Source organism: Typopeltis vanoorti, chromosome 13, assembly GCF_054136105.1.
Source record: "Typopeltis vanoorti isolate ZY-2024b chromosome 13, IOZ_Tvanoo_1.0, whole genome shotgun sequence".
Classification (NCBI taxonomy): Eukaryota; Metazoa; Arthropoda; class Arachnida; order Uropygi; family Thelyphonidae; genus Typopeltis; species Typopeltis vanoorti.
The window spans coordinates 88,606,665-88,621,144 of NC_143561.1; the positions used below are offsets into that span (position 1 = coordinate 88,606,665).

At 35.3% G+C, this 14,480-nt stretch overlaps 1 protein-coding gene across 1 annotated transcript; it reads left to right on the forward strand.

The window, feature by feature from the left end:
* Positions 1 to 863: 863 nt before the first annotated feature.
* Positions 864 to 13,744, forward strand: Atox1 (Antioxidant 1 copper chaperone). The gene is made up of 3 exons (XM_090402679.1): positions 864 to 1,008; positions 5,157 to 5,232; positions 13,216 to 13,744. The coding sequence occupies exons 1-3, from the start codon at positions 997 to 999 to the stop codon at positions 13,353 to 13,355; spliced, it is 228 nt and encodes a 75-aa protein (XP_090258805.1). The 5' UTR covers positions 864 to 996; the 3' UTR covers positions 13,356 to 13,744.
* Positions 13,745 to 14,480: the final 736 nt, after the last annotated feature.

A 14,480-nucleotide genomic window follows, 5' to 3' on the forward strand; every position in this document is an offset into this window, starting at 1 on the left:
TCCTTCCATGGAAATCCATGTTGTGAGTCTCGGTTCTGAATTGTTTTGTGCAGATTTGTGTTTCAGTCGATTGCTGGAACTCCGCAATCAACGTAGCGGCCGACGAATGGCCGTTTTTATAGTATCCTACATAACACCCTACGGTTGCGTTCCGTGGGTGTTGTTCAACTGTGTGTAGCAGTTGCAGTTGACTACCTGCGCTTCCTTCTCATTATGGTTTCACTGATTTTTTTTTTTTTTTCTGGAATGGCCCAATTTTCTAACTATTTGCTGAATAGTATAGGCTTGCAACATACTATCACAATCCTATCAATCCTATCACAACTCCTCTTTCAAATCCCATCAGTTTCCTTCTCGCAGCCATTTCACCCGTACACCATTCCACTGACTCAGGCCGCTCCGAGAGTATCTGATACCCCTAGGCAAAGAAAATTTAGGTACCCCTATACATTGTCTTTATATTTATATTTTGTCATACTCACACAAGCACGTATAAGTCTGTTGCCCCGAAGTCTTAACGCCCTAGGCGATTGCCTAGGTTGCGTTTTTATCATTAGATCGCCTAATGATGAAACCGGTCCTGCACAGACTTGAGATCATCATACTCCTGCAATTTATACATGGCACGATCCGTCTTTCCCATGGACGTGTCCGTTGACGTGTTTCCAGGCAGTGTGTATGCTCTCGTGGTACTGCTCCAAGCGATTTTCTAAGTTTCTCGTAGTTCACAGCATTATAACTCTTAGTGTTCAGTTTAATCTCGTGTATTAAATTACTGTTTCTCTGTTTTTATTTTATTTTATTTTATTTTTATTTTATTATTATTATTATTATTTGTTTTGTTTGTGTGTGTGTGTAAGTAACTCTACCTATGTCCAAAGTACATCGGAGGATGGTGTGATAACTATAATTACTTCTCTTCAGTAATAAAACTGGTATTGGGAAGTTGAATGTACGGAGCTTGTCTGTCTGGAATAAATTTCAAGTTTATTAAAAATGGCAACTGAGGTAGAACTTTATTATTAATTTTCTTATAAGAAGTGACGTTGAGTTTTGGTATCTGACAGTTAACTCTATTCATTAAAGCTACTCATCAAATAACTATGTAGCTATTTGATGAGTAGCATATGTTCTAAGTTAATATAGTGCCTCTGTTTAAAATATTTATTTTAATATGAAATTTGATTTGCTATTTATACTAATTTTTGATTAAATGCGCGATGTTTGGAGATTGTAATTTTTTTTTTTTTTTTACTATTACAAGGAAGATACGTCTATGGTTAGCCTAATGTCAAAGTTCGTGTAGTGGGTGGGGGACAGGGCTGTCATATGCACTTGGTATATGACAGCCTTAGGATATTTAATACAGCTTATTTTTTAATAATCCAGCTTATTCAAGTTACTTATGTATTAAATAACCTAAGGCTCTAAAGAACATATTATGATGAATGAATACACAATTGCGATGATGATTTGAAGCAAACGTTGGCTCAGCCAACTCACTACAGAGAGTTAATTGCTGCCTTAACCCTTTCTGATGAACGAGTATTTATATTTATGACTCAAGAATAAAAGTCATAAATATTTATTTATGCTAGCTATTGCATGTTTACTCACTTGAGCCGTATAGCGGTAGCATACTTGATTATTATCGAATAGTCGAAATATATTGCTGCCATTCAGTTTATTGAAATAAATTGGGACTGTCAATAACAGCATTATTTATTTAATTAAGTTGATTACACCAAGATGAGTAACTCTGCTTCCGCCATGTAGTTACTGTACTGTAACAGCATATTTTGGTTTGAATCCTGTTACTATGCGAGGAACCCTTACAATGACCCCCCTTTTTTTTTAAAAATGTGGATGAGTTATGTAGTTGCACATTTCTCAGAGGTGCAGGATTTATTTTTTTCTTAGAATCACCCCACCCCCCTTGCAAAATGGGCACATCAGGTAGAGACTATTTGCAATAACAGACATAATGCACATGATCAGCTGTAATATTTAGCAACAGTCTTGTTGTCACTTGTGCTTTGTTTTTAATATAGTGCTTTGGAGAGTCTTGAAATGAATTTGAGTATGCTTAACCAGAATTATCATTAAAATGATTTCATCTCTGATTATAGTTTCTGTCTTTCTTTCATGTATTGAAAAATCAGTGTCGTTTCTATCTCTTGTTGTGTAATGCAATCTTTTAATTGTAATCAGCATAAATTACATGTGATAGTACAGTAATAAACAAACCAGGAGGCTGTATCAATCTGACAATGCTATACAGTTATCAAATTCATAACACCTTATGTGGTTTCCACTTTTTTGAGTTTGTTAGGCAAAAACTCAGTATTTTCAAGTAGCATGTAGTTATTATACTAAAGCAGTGGTGCACCCAGGGGGGGGGGGGGACGCTGCTCCTCACAAAAGAAGGAAAAAACACTAAAATTTTCCAAAAATATTTTCCTAATTAAAATTCATTTTTTTATTTATGTTGTGTTGTGTTGTGTCTTCTATTTCTATACTACTTAAATAAGCAGTCACATAAGTCACACACACACACCCTATAGCTCTCTGGAATCACTGCTGCTGTGAATGCAGGATGAACAGAGTAGTGCTCGGGTGAACTGAGTACTACTTCGTTTGCCTGAGCCAGGCCAGAGGAGATCATGGGTATTGTGTATTGGTGATCACTGCAGATACTCAGTTATAAGTCGAATGCAGTGTGTAATGTGTATTCTCAAATCGCCTACTCAACTCCCCCCCCCCCCCAGATTAAATCCTGAGGCACCACTGTACTAAAGCCTTTTTAAAATATTATAATAGTTGAATTTACAAGTGATTATTATGTTTTCAAGTTTCGTCCATTTATCCTTTATTATTACAATCATTATGTGAGCATCTCGCAGAGTTGAAAGATGCATTGCAGGATGACCACATTAATTCAGTTCACACAATACATACCATACCTCTCCTTTAACTAATATACTGACAGAGTATTCAACAAACTCTGTTAACCAGCTCCACTCATTCCCTGCTCATGAAATGAAAAATCATGCCAGATATCTCTACTGACTGTGCTCTTATTTCCAGATATTGATCCCCTTGTTCTTTTCCCCTTAAGTGAAAAGGAAACTTTTCAGTACCCTCTTAGTCAGGTACTGAAAAGTTTCCTCTGCATTAATTGATCCTGTAAAACTGTCTTAGTAAGTTAAGTTTCTGTAACATCCCCTTGATGACATCTATTGGCCATCATCTGTCTATAAACCTTCAATCTAGCCTCAAAGGAAACATTCCAGAGACCACTTACCATTGCAGGAATATTTGTTTCTGGATCCTTTACACCAGTTCTTCCCAAATTTCTGGATGTCAGGGCCCCCTTTGGAAAAATTAAAATATTTCATGCCCCCCCCTCGAAAAAAAAATCATAATATAGACATATATTATTATAATATTTATTGTATTTATATTCAATACAAAACATACACAGCAAATATTGCAAAAATCAAATGTAAATATTACATTTTTAGCATCTTACATACACATTTAACATGGCACATTATCTCATATTTTTATATAGATAGATATATTGTTATTGTACATTTTCATTATAAGCACATGAAATGTAAAACGATTAATAATGAAGAAAGAATTAAAAACATAAGAAATTTAATAACAATTTAATGTGATGAATGTGTTTCAATACTGCTACACCAATATCAGATGAAATATTTGAAACTGCAATTCTTAGATTTCTGCTTTGAAATGAAACTTATATGAATAAGCATATATTTACTAATATTCATTAAGCGAAATACACAGGAAGCAAAATTTGTGAACCAGGACCTGGGTGACAGCAACAGCTGAGCCTCAGTTAAAACTTCATGGGCTACAGCATCACCATTCATCACCCAAGCTTCCAACTAGTTTCAATCTTTATTGAGGTCTCGTCAGTGGGAGCCAGACCCAGAGGTGGTGATACTGAGGTGAAAGCAATGGAGAAGTTATATTTACCTATACGAGTTGCCAAAAGGTGTCTCACCTTATTATTAAATTACTCTGGATTTAGAGAAAGATGGGAGTTTTTTTTCACTTGGTTAGACTTATAATAAATTTAGTTTAATCATTTATCCAAGTATAAGCAAACAAAGTTTGCGCCTGAAGTATCTTCAGGACTGACAACTTTGGCAACTCGTATAGGTAAATAGGACTTCTCCATTGCTTCCACCTTATTATCACCACCTCTGGGTCTGGCTCCCACTGATGAGACTTCAGTAAAGTTTAAAACTGGTCTGGAAACGGGTCTTCCTCCTATCTTCACCGGCCCTTCCCTTAATGCATAGCATTATACATGTCCGCAAGGGGATGTGCTTTGCATTATGGGAGATACTAAGACAAGTAGTAATGAGAGCTTGATCCACCTTTACCACGAGTTGCATCAATCCTGAAGATACTTCAGGCACAAACTTTTTTGCTTACACTCGGATAAAGAATTAAACTAAATTTATTATAGTCTAACCAAGTGGGAAAAAACTTCCAACATCTTTGACTTGGGTTCAACTTGAGGTCTCATCTTGTCCTCTGAAAAGAAAATGTTCTGCATGATGACATTCACTTCCAATGTGACCAGAACATAAGGTGAATTAATAGTCTGTCTCAGATATTTTCTTTCATTAAGATGCAGTAAATTAATCGCAAATCCTGAGTACATGCTAATTTATCGCTTTGCAGGTCTACATCTAAAGAGATTTAGCACAACTGAGTTTATGAGGTCATTTATTCAATTCTGGTTGCCGACTTGAACTTTTACTGAGCTTTTTTCAACCGGTTCCCGAGTTGATCTCTGGCACAGGGAAACCTGTTTTTTCTCCTGGAAACTCAGGTTTTTCATCTGTAAACTCAAGGAAGTTGACCTTAGACCCCACACTATTTTTCAGACAGTAAGCATAGTGTTAGGATTAGGAATCACAAGATGGCAGCCTTGTCAGCCTCCTATCTTCACCGGATGCCAGATATAATTATTGATAGTCTTGAATTTTTGAATAGTTTCTGGAACCATAGGTAGCATATAATTAAATCTACAGTTAATGACTAAACTGCAAGTTAGCATATTTAGTATTCATTTTTATACTGGTGTTAAAAGCAAATATATTTATTTCAAGGTGCATGAGTTTCAAGTAGAAATGACATGTGAAGGATGTTCTGGTGCAGTGAAGAGGGTTTTAGGCAAGCTGGAAGGTATTATAATTTTTCTTATTTAAGCTTAAACACGTTTGAATTTAAGATCAACATCTGATTTCTGTGTTCATTTTCGAGAAGTGGTAAAGCAGTGGACAAGCTAATGCCCAGCTTTTAAATTTGAATTTAAATTAGTAAATGCTTTTTAAAAGATAAATCATGATCATATTTCTGATATATGCTACCCTCAAGGGATTTACAAAATATTATGAATATAGCTGTCTGTCGATCATTTTCCTCCAAATTAGTCTCTTATCCATGAGGATGCCAGTATTGTCAGATCTTGATTCAGTCATCTAAGACACAAGACCTGCATCAATCCACCTATATCTTGGTCTTTTCTTGAGTCTTTTTTCCTATCATTCTGGCATTATTAAACATCTGATTTACCAATTTTCCCTTTCTGTTTGGTTTTAGTGACCATGCCACATTTGATTACCCTGTTCACACATTCTTGATTGCTAATGTTGTCAAGTTCCTTTCGATCTTTCTTTCTAACATAATGCTGTCATTGATGCCGTCTGTTCGCTATAAATCTTCTTAGCACTGTCACATCTATGGTCTCTATTTTTTGATCAACTGCTTTATTTCTAACCAAACTATCATGTACATAATTTAAATTGGTTTGAAACTGTCATGTATATAGCTAGTGTTTTGGCTAATTTTTCTCTTATTCCATATAAATTTATTCACTTAACACCTACTATACCAGCTTTGCTTATTCTATTGTCTAGTTCTCTGTTAAATTTGGGCTTTTCACTAAAAATTGTGCCTAAACAGCTAAAATATTTAACTTACTGTATAGATGTTTTCAATGCTCTGACTATTTTATAGTTTTTCATGCCAGATTTATTACAGCAGTCAGTCATTCAATTTAGTTAAGGAATCTTGAAAACTTAATGGTATCTCCACCTCCACCATGATGTAAGGAGGCTTACATGCACCAGTGACCTCAAGAGCTATGCCAGTGGTAGTTAAACTACTGGCAGGGCCTCCCTAGCTGGACAGGTCAGGAGGTAGGAACTAGAATAAGAGAAATTCCCTGGTCCTCCAGGTTGGGGATTTTACTTAAGGCTGGTTACCTTACCAAGTAAAAAATTTCTATAACTTGAATGCTGGAACTGGAAAATTCATTGGAATGAAACAACGGAAAACGACAAGAAAGAACAAAGGTAAACAATTAAGAATCTCGTACATTTTAAAAGTAGCCATGTGGAACGTGCGAAGCATAACAACAAAGGAATTAGAATTGGTAAAACAACTAAAAATATTAATATAGCCATAACAGACACAAAAAAAAAATTAATGAGAACAAAAGATATAGATGGTTTTACTGTGCCATATAGTGGTGTGTACCAACATATCAGAGCATCTAGTGATGTGGCCATTTTAATCGATAATAAATGGAAAAATATAATACAAAAGTACAATTTTGTAAATGTCGAATTATAATTCTATTAAAAACAAATAGAAACTACTTAAATATCATAGGCATATATGCCATTTAAGAAGATAGGAAAGAGGATTCCAAACAATTTTATGAGGAACTACAAAAACAGTAAATAAATGTAATAAAAATTACTATATATTAATAGGAGATCTTAATAACCAGATTTGGATTCAATAATTCAATTCCAAATGTCTTAGGAAAATATCGAGAAATTTGCATGAATAACAGTGGTCAAGAACTATTAGACTTCTCTACTTTCAGTAATTTTAAAGTAACCAGTACTTTTTCATAAAAAGAATATAAATAAATATACAGGCAGTCCCTGGGTTACGGATGAGATACGTTCCTGTGAATGTCTTTAGGTCGGATTTGTATGTAACTCGGATCCCTGATGAACAGCGCATATATGGTAGTAATAATAATAATAATACAATAATGGCTCGTATATGGCAATTATAATACAGTGTAATACCCCTGTACTGTAATAATAAGTTACAGAAACTATTGTTTCCTTTTAATTAAAAAAAAACAGACTATTTTCATAGCTTTTTCATGCCAGATTTATTACAGCAGTCATTCAGGCTTGCTAGAAAAGCGTTGTTAAGAGAACAGATCTATGAGGCACGAAAGAACTTAGCATTTACCCAAACCAAAGTGTTGCAACTAAAATTTGAGCTATCCAGTTACATTAATCCAGAAATTTGGGATATTCCTGACAAGATCACAGATGACTCGGCCAAGCATGTATTACTCAAAAACAAAGAACAATTAATAACAAAGTTTCAAGCATTAAAATTACAGGAAAGCACAAGACAATTACAACGGCATAACGAAAGGAGCAGCCAATCACCCACAAACGTAGTTAGGAGCAACCAACCACCATCGGACCACTGCTGGTAATCAACCAATCGGATTACAACCTCACTCAAGGTGAACTCTCGCTACTAGAGAAAGCTTTAAATTATGCCATTGCTCCGAGATCACATCATCTTATCATATCGAGAGAGGTTTAAGATCCCTCCCTGGCAATTTTGCTGACAAAATACAGATGGAAACTGCCTGTTTACTAAATTCAACCAAAAAATTAAGCAGCAACCTAAACAAAGCTGAAAAACTGGCCCTCAAATCCCTAAAAAAAAAAATAAAATAAAAAATAAAAAAAATAACCGTGACATTATTATCACAAAAGCAGATAAAGGGAATGCCACTGTTGTTTTAAATCGGACAACCTATGTAGAAAAAATGAACCATTTGATATCGGACCACAACACCTACCAAATGGTAAATTACAACCCCACGCAACGCAACAAAAAGAAAACTACTGAACTACTTAAATCGGTTAACACATGGCCGGAAGAAACAATTAAAAAATTAATACCGCAGTATGCCCGCACGCTCAGAATTTATGGCCTGCCAAAAGTACACAAAACAGACATACCATTACATCCAATTGTGGAAGGAATCGACAGCCCGAATTACCACTTAGCCAAAAAATTAGCAGCCGCACTCAAGGAATTGGTTGGTCATTCCCCTTCCTACATAAAAAAAATACACAACAATTCATAAACAAAATTAAAAACATTACACTCGACGACCAAGATCTATTAGTCAGCTTTGACATAACTTCCCTTTTCACCAGTATCCCAATCAATGATACTATTTTGCTCTTACAGAACATATTTCCAAACAACATCACGGCCCTCTTTGCCCACGTACTCCGCTCTGGATATTTCGTGTGGCAAAACAATTTTTACCTTCAAAAAGAAGGTACAGCCATGGGCTCACCACTCCCCCCAATAGCGAGCTTTTATATGGAAGAATTTGAGCAACGAGCTCTAGAGTCAGCTTGCCTAAAGCCCAAAATTTAGCTCAGATACGTCGACAATATTTTCGCCATTTGGCTCCACGGCCGCGAAGCACTAAATACATTCCTTAGCCACCTGAACATGCAACACAAACACATCCAATTCACCATTGAAATAGAAAAAAACAACTTTCTTCCGTTCCTAGACACACTTGTCACACGTCTTCCTTCAGGCTGTCTCTCCTTCTCAGTTTACCGCAAACCTACACACACAGGCCAGTACATACACAAAACTTCTTATCACCACCCAACAAAAAACTAGGGGTCATAAGCACCCTTAAACACAGGGCTCAAACTATTTGTTCAAATGAACAAGCTCTTAACTATGAATACGAAGCCATCAAACATACCTTTATAAAAAATGGTTACAGTATAAAAACCATTCACAAGATCCTCCACAAAGATACCACTAATAACAAAAAAGATTTCAAGAATGCTATTGCTATACCATATGTTAGAGGCATTTCCAAAAAAATAGACAGAACACTACACAAATACAACGCCAAAACCACCTTTAAACCCCGACAAAATTAAGACACCTACTCAGTTCTTCCAAGGATCCTCTACCACACCTAGCCCATCCAGAGGTTTACAAAATACAATGCACACGTAACATACCATACACGGGGAAATGGGACGAACCATCCCAATCAGGAAGGATGAACACAAACAACACATAAAATATCTCCATTTTGGAAAAACCGGCCTTACTGACCACGCACTCCAAACATCCACAGAATTGATTGAAAAGGTACCAAGTCCCTACACCGCACCAAAATCTGGTTTGAGCGGAAATTTAAGGTAGCATGTGAAATGCTCAAACATGATCCGAATCTGAATAAAATTGATGGTCTAACCATTCCAAGAATGTGGAGGACCCATCTGCAACCATCATAGCAACCACAAAGAAAAATCTCAATACAAGAAGATTTGGTGAAGTGTTTTTTTTTTTTCCCCTTAACATTCAATAGCAACCTTACTGTACAAATCCAGAAGATAATCATAATATAACAACATGAACTGTATAATTCCAGAAGAATCTTAGTACGTGAGGACTTTAGCAGAGTTTATTGTAAGTTTTTTTTTTTTTTTTATCACTAGAGGACAGGCTAAGAAAAAAGATTGGTTAACATCATAGATCTAATTTATCTGTATAGAGTGCAACAGCATGTAGCTTGGTTCTTATACACATGTATCCTTCTGATGATGAACTCAATACAGGGGTTGAAATGTCAAGTTATTATTTTATTATTAATCAGTAAAATAATCTTTTCAACACATGTGTTTTGTGTCCCTAAATTCATAAATATGAATGCTGATCACAGTGTAACCTTAAAAGAAAGAGTCATTCAATTTAGTTAAAGAATCTTGAAAACTTAATGGTATCTCCACCTTGACATGGTAAGGAGGCTTGCATGCACCAATGACCTCAAGAGTTATGCCAGTGATAGCTAAACTATTGGCAGTGCCTTCCTAGCTGGAAATGTCTTGCTTACTAGAAGGGACATATTTAAAGCAAGAAGGTGGGCTGACATTAATTGGGAGACCGTACTGTACTGAAGAGTATAGAGTGGGTGCTGAGACTCAGGATTTGAATCAGTATCAGATTCTGGTGCTGGAGAATCAGGATTTGATTCTGTTGCTGGAGGAAGGGAGCTTACCACTGAATTTGGTTTCTTGAAAAATATCTAGGGTTGTTTGCACAGCCTTTTTCTTTTTTTTTTCTTACTTATTCTTGAATTCATTCACACAACTTGCACTCACAACATCCAATTGCATAATCCATTCAAAATCTCGTACCAACCTGTGAGAGAAAAATCTATCCCTCACCCCTTCTTAGCAGCATTCATTGTCAGCTTCCAAGGATGCTCTCTTGTCCTTTACCCACCCTCCATAAATTGAAAAATTACATCAACTGAAATCCTGTATGACCCTTTCAGAAGTTTGTAAGTCTCAATCATATCATCTTTCTTTCTCCTGTTTGCTAATGTCTGCAAATTTGCAGTCTGTCTTCATAATTGGTATTTCACAGTCCTGATATCATTTTTAACACTCTCTCTCCACTATATCAGAATCACAATGGAAACCAGGAGACTAGACCTGCCCACAATATTACAAGTAAGGTCTTATCAAGGCCTTGTAAAGAGGCAAAATGACATTCTTACATGTGAACATTCGTTTCAGCATTGCAATTATCTTTTGAGTTTGCAATCTTTGCTACATTGCCCCTGAACTTCAGCTTGCTATCTACTAACATTCCAAGATTCCTAGCCTCATCAGTTTCTTCTAACATAATCCCACCAATATAATACAACATTGGATATCTAATTATGCTGAAGTGAATGACTTTACATTTACTGACGTTGAACTGACATCCATTTTCCCATGCCCACAACTCCAGCCTGTTCAAATCAATCTGCAGGTACTGCATATCAGCAGCATTCCTGATTACCCTACCTATCTTTGCATTATCAGCAAATAGCTGTATGTTGCCTGTCAAATCCTTCCCAATATCATTAATGTACAGACTGAATAATAGTGGACCAAAGACTGATCCTTGTGGTACACTACTGGTTACCTTAAATCTTGCAGACTCACATCCCCCATATACCACTTTTTGATATATCAGCCAGCCATCCTCTTATCTACACTAATATTCTATAATCCAAACCCATATTCTCCAATTTATACAACAGTCTACTATGCTGTATTCTGTCAAAAGCCTTAGCAAAAGTATCATGGTGTATCCATTCCCCTTGTCTAGTTTAGTGGTAATATTGTTATAGAATATGAGTAAGTTGCTAAAACATGACCTTCCCTTAGTAAACCCATGTTGCTCGTTGCAAAGTAGAGATTCACTGTCAATCAACCCATTTCTGAATGCAAGCTCTAACCAATTTTTACAAAATCTTCACCACCACTCCTTAGATACTAATTGGTCAATAGTTGAATACATCGGTCTTTGCACCATATCAGCTGCATTCCTGATTACCCTGTCTATCTTTGCATCATCAGCAAATAGCTGTATGTTGCTTGTCAAATCCTTCCCAATATCATGAATGAACAGATTGAATAACAGTGGACCAAGCACTGATCATTATGGTACACTACTGGGCACCACTGGAGAAATGTTTTAGTTGAATTATTTTACAGTCCTACAAGGTTTGCAGTACCTTTTAACAATCCCATGTTTCATCAAAATGTAATAATTTGTTATTTTTCTTTTAGGATATATAAGAAGAGACAAGCCAGAGGTTTTGAAGAAATTCAAAGATGCAGAGGTGCAGGCTATCATCAAGTTTTTCTTGCTGCAAGAAAAGTCCCCAACTGAGATTCACCACACTTTGTGTGAGACTTTAGGAGACTCTGCCCCCAGCATGTCCAACAGTGTGGTGAAGTTTAAAATTGGGCATCCTAAGAAAACAGATGCCCTCAGATCAGGAAGATCTGCCACAGCGATCACCTGAAAACATTGATGTAGTGCATGTCGTGATCCTTGATGATAGTTAAATACCAGCCAAAACATTGCAAAGACTCTGGGGATATCTGTGGAAAGAGTTGGAGTCATTATCCACCAACATCTGGATATGCTGAAACCTCTCAGCGAAGTGAGTCCACAAATGTTTGAATGTCAACTAAAAGAGAGAGCATGTGCTGCCATCTCAAGAGATTTTGGGTCATTTTGAGAAATCAGGTACAAATTTATTTGCTCTTATATGTGACTGTTGATGAAATATGGCTTCATCACTATGACCAGAGACCTAACAGCAGTGAATGGAGTGAAGACACCAAGGTTCTTCACAGCCAAAGAAGTTCTGAACCCAAAATTCAGCAGGAAAGGTTTTCTTGCCATTGTCTTTTGAGATATGGATGGTGTAATCCTCACTAACTACCTGAAAAAAAAAGTGAAACACTTACAGCAGAAGTTTATTCAACAGCTCTGAAGGAATTAAAGGAGATACTGATAGAAAAATGCCATGGGAATCTGAGCAGAGGCATGTTGCTTTTGCAGGACAATGCACCTGCTTGTGCTGCTCATGAAACCCAACAGACAATACACAACTTAGGCTTTCAATGTCTGCCTCACCCACTCTATTCACTAGACCCGGCACCCATCTGACTATTTCCACATTTAAAGAAACACTTTAAAGGAACAAAATTTACCACAGATGATGAAGACATATTTGCAGCTGAAAATTGGTTTGTGCAATAAGGGTAAGATTTTTTTCCTTAGAGGATTGCAACTTATGCAGCAGCATTGTAACAAGTGTAATCTCAATTTTTTTTCATGGTGATTATCACAACTTTTCAACACCGCCTTGTATGTGAAAGATAATGAATATTATTTAATTATTACAATAGTATTTTGTTTTGGTCACCAACTGAGGGATACTAACATAATCTCCCATATTTTGATAGCTTTAGGTATCTATATTTGTTTAATTGGGAATGTTATAGGGCCACAGCAGATTTAAATAGCACTTTTTCTGTTTGTCTATATCTGTATAAAAAGGAAATTATTTTTTCACTGAATGCCGTAATCACAGGAAGTAAAAAAAATTTTTTTTTACTTCTCCCCAAATTCTGTTTACAGTTTAAAAATTTTGTTAATACTTTTTTGCAGTGATAATTTTTTCCTAATTATAAAATTCTGATACATTTCTTTAAGGTCAAGGAGTAGAAAAAATAGATATTGACTTGCCAAATCAGAAAGTATTTGTATACTCTACTTTGTCATCTGATCAGCTGTTGGAAACACTGAAAAAAACAGGGAAAAAATGCTCTTATATTGGTGCTAAGAGTCCATGAAACTACTGAAACATTAGTCCTTTCCTTCCTTATGTCATCAAACTTTTGTTTCAAGTTGCATTTATTTGTACATCTGCATGTAAGTGTTCGTTGTAAAGCTTAGTTAAATTCAAATGAAGTCAATGCTTTTATAACTTTAATTGAAAAAAGAAGAAAATAACTTGTTATAACATGGAATTTCATATAAATAGCACACAGATAAGTTGCTTTCTTTTATAAGTTTAAGTACAGAACATATAGGTATGAAAAATTATAACAGAAACACCGTGTATAATCATTCCATATTTCTCAATAAAAGAATTTAATTTAGCAACTTTTCTCTTCATAAACATTTTCCATTTTGTTTACTGTTATTTGTATTCATTTAAATAAATATATTTTATGGATGCTGTTAGCTTGGAATTTATTCTTCATGCATTAAATTAATGCATATTTAATCATTTTATAAAACTTATTAGTTATCTAGATGGTAACTAATATGCAGTACAGAAGCATTTAAAAAATATAACAGATAATTTGTCTATATCAGCAAATTAAACCAATTTTTAGTTTCTTAAATTTGCTAAACTTTTGGCATTTTGTTATGCATGCTAGAATTATGAAATTATTTCTTTATTATAATCTGATTGTACACAATTTAAATATTATTAAAGATGATTTAAAGATTACAGTAAGATGTTGCACTTCTGAAGTTGAGCTGTATTTTATATTTGAAAGAGAAGTGCCTTTTTTTTTTTTACAAGTCAAAAATAAAAGTGTTTTTATAAAATTTGAAGCTTCATAATTCTCAGTTCTTGTCATTTGTCTGTCTGCATTTACAAGAATGATTCCTCCAAAGTGTGTGTGTGAGTGAGTGAGTGATCATTGTAAATGTAGCAGTGTAACTACTATCCATTATTTGAGAAGGTGGGTTTATTTATGAATTTACAATAATACAGTACTTATAAATAGCTAATTTGAATTAAAACATTCAAATTACCATTCAATTCATTAGGATATGTCAACTCATTCAGTTAGTAATGTTGCTTCCACCCACAAAAGGTTATTTGCAACCTCATGTAGGTCTTGTACCGTGGGTTGGCTAAATATTTTTTTTCCCTAATCAGTTTTATTTATATATATTTT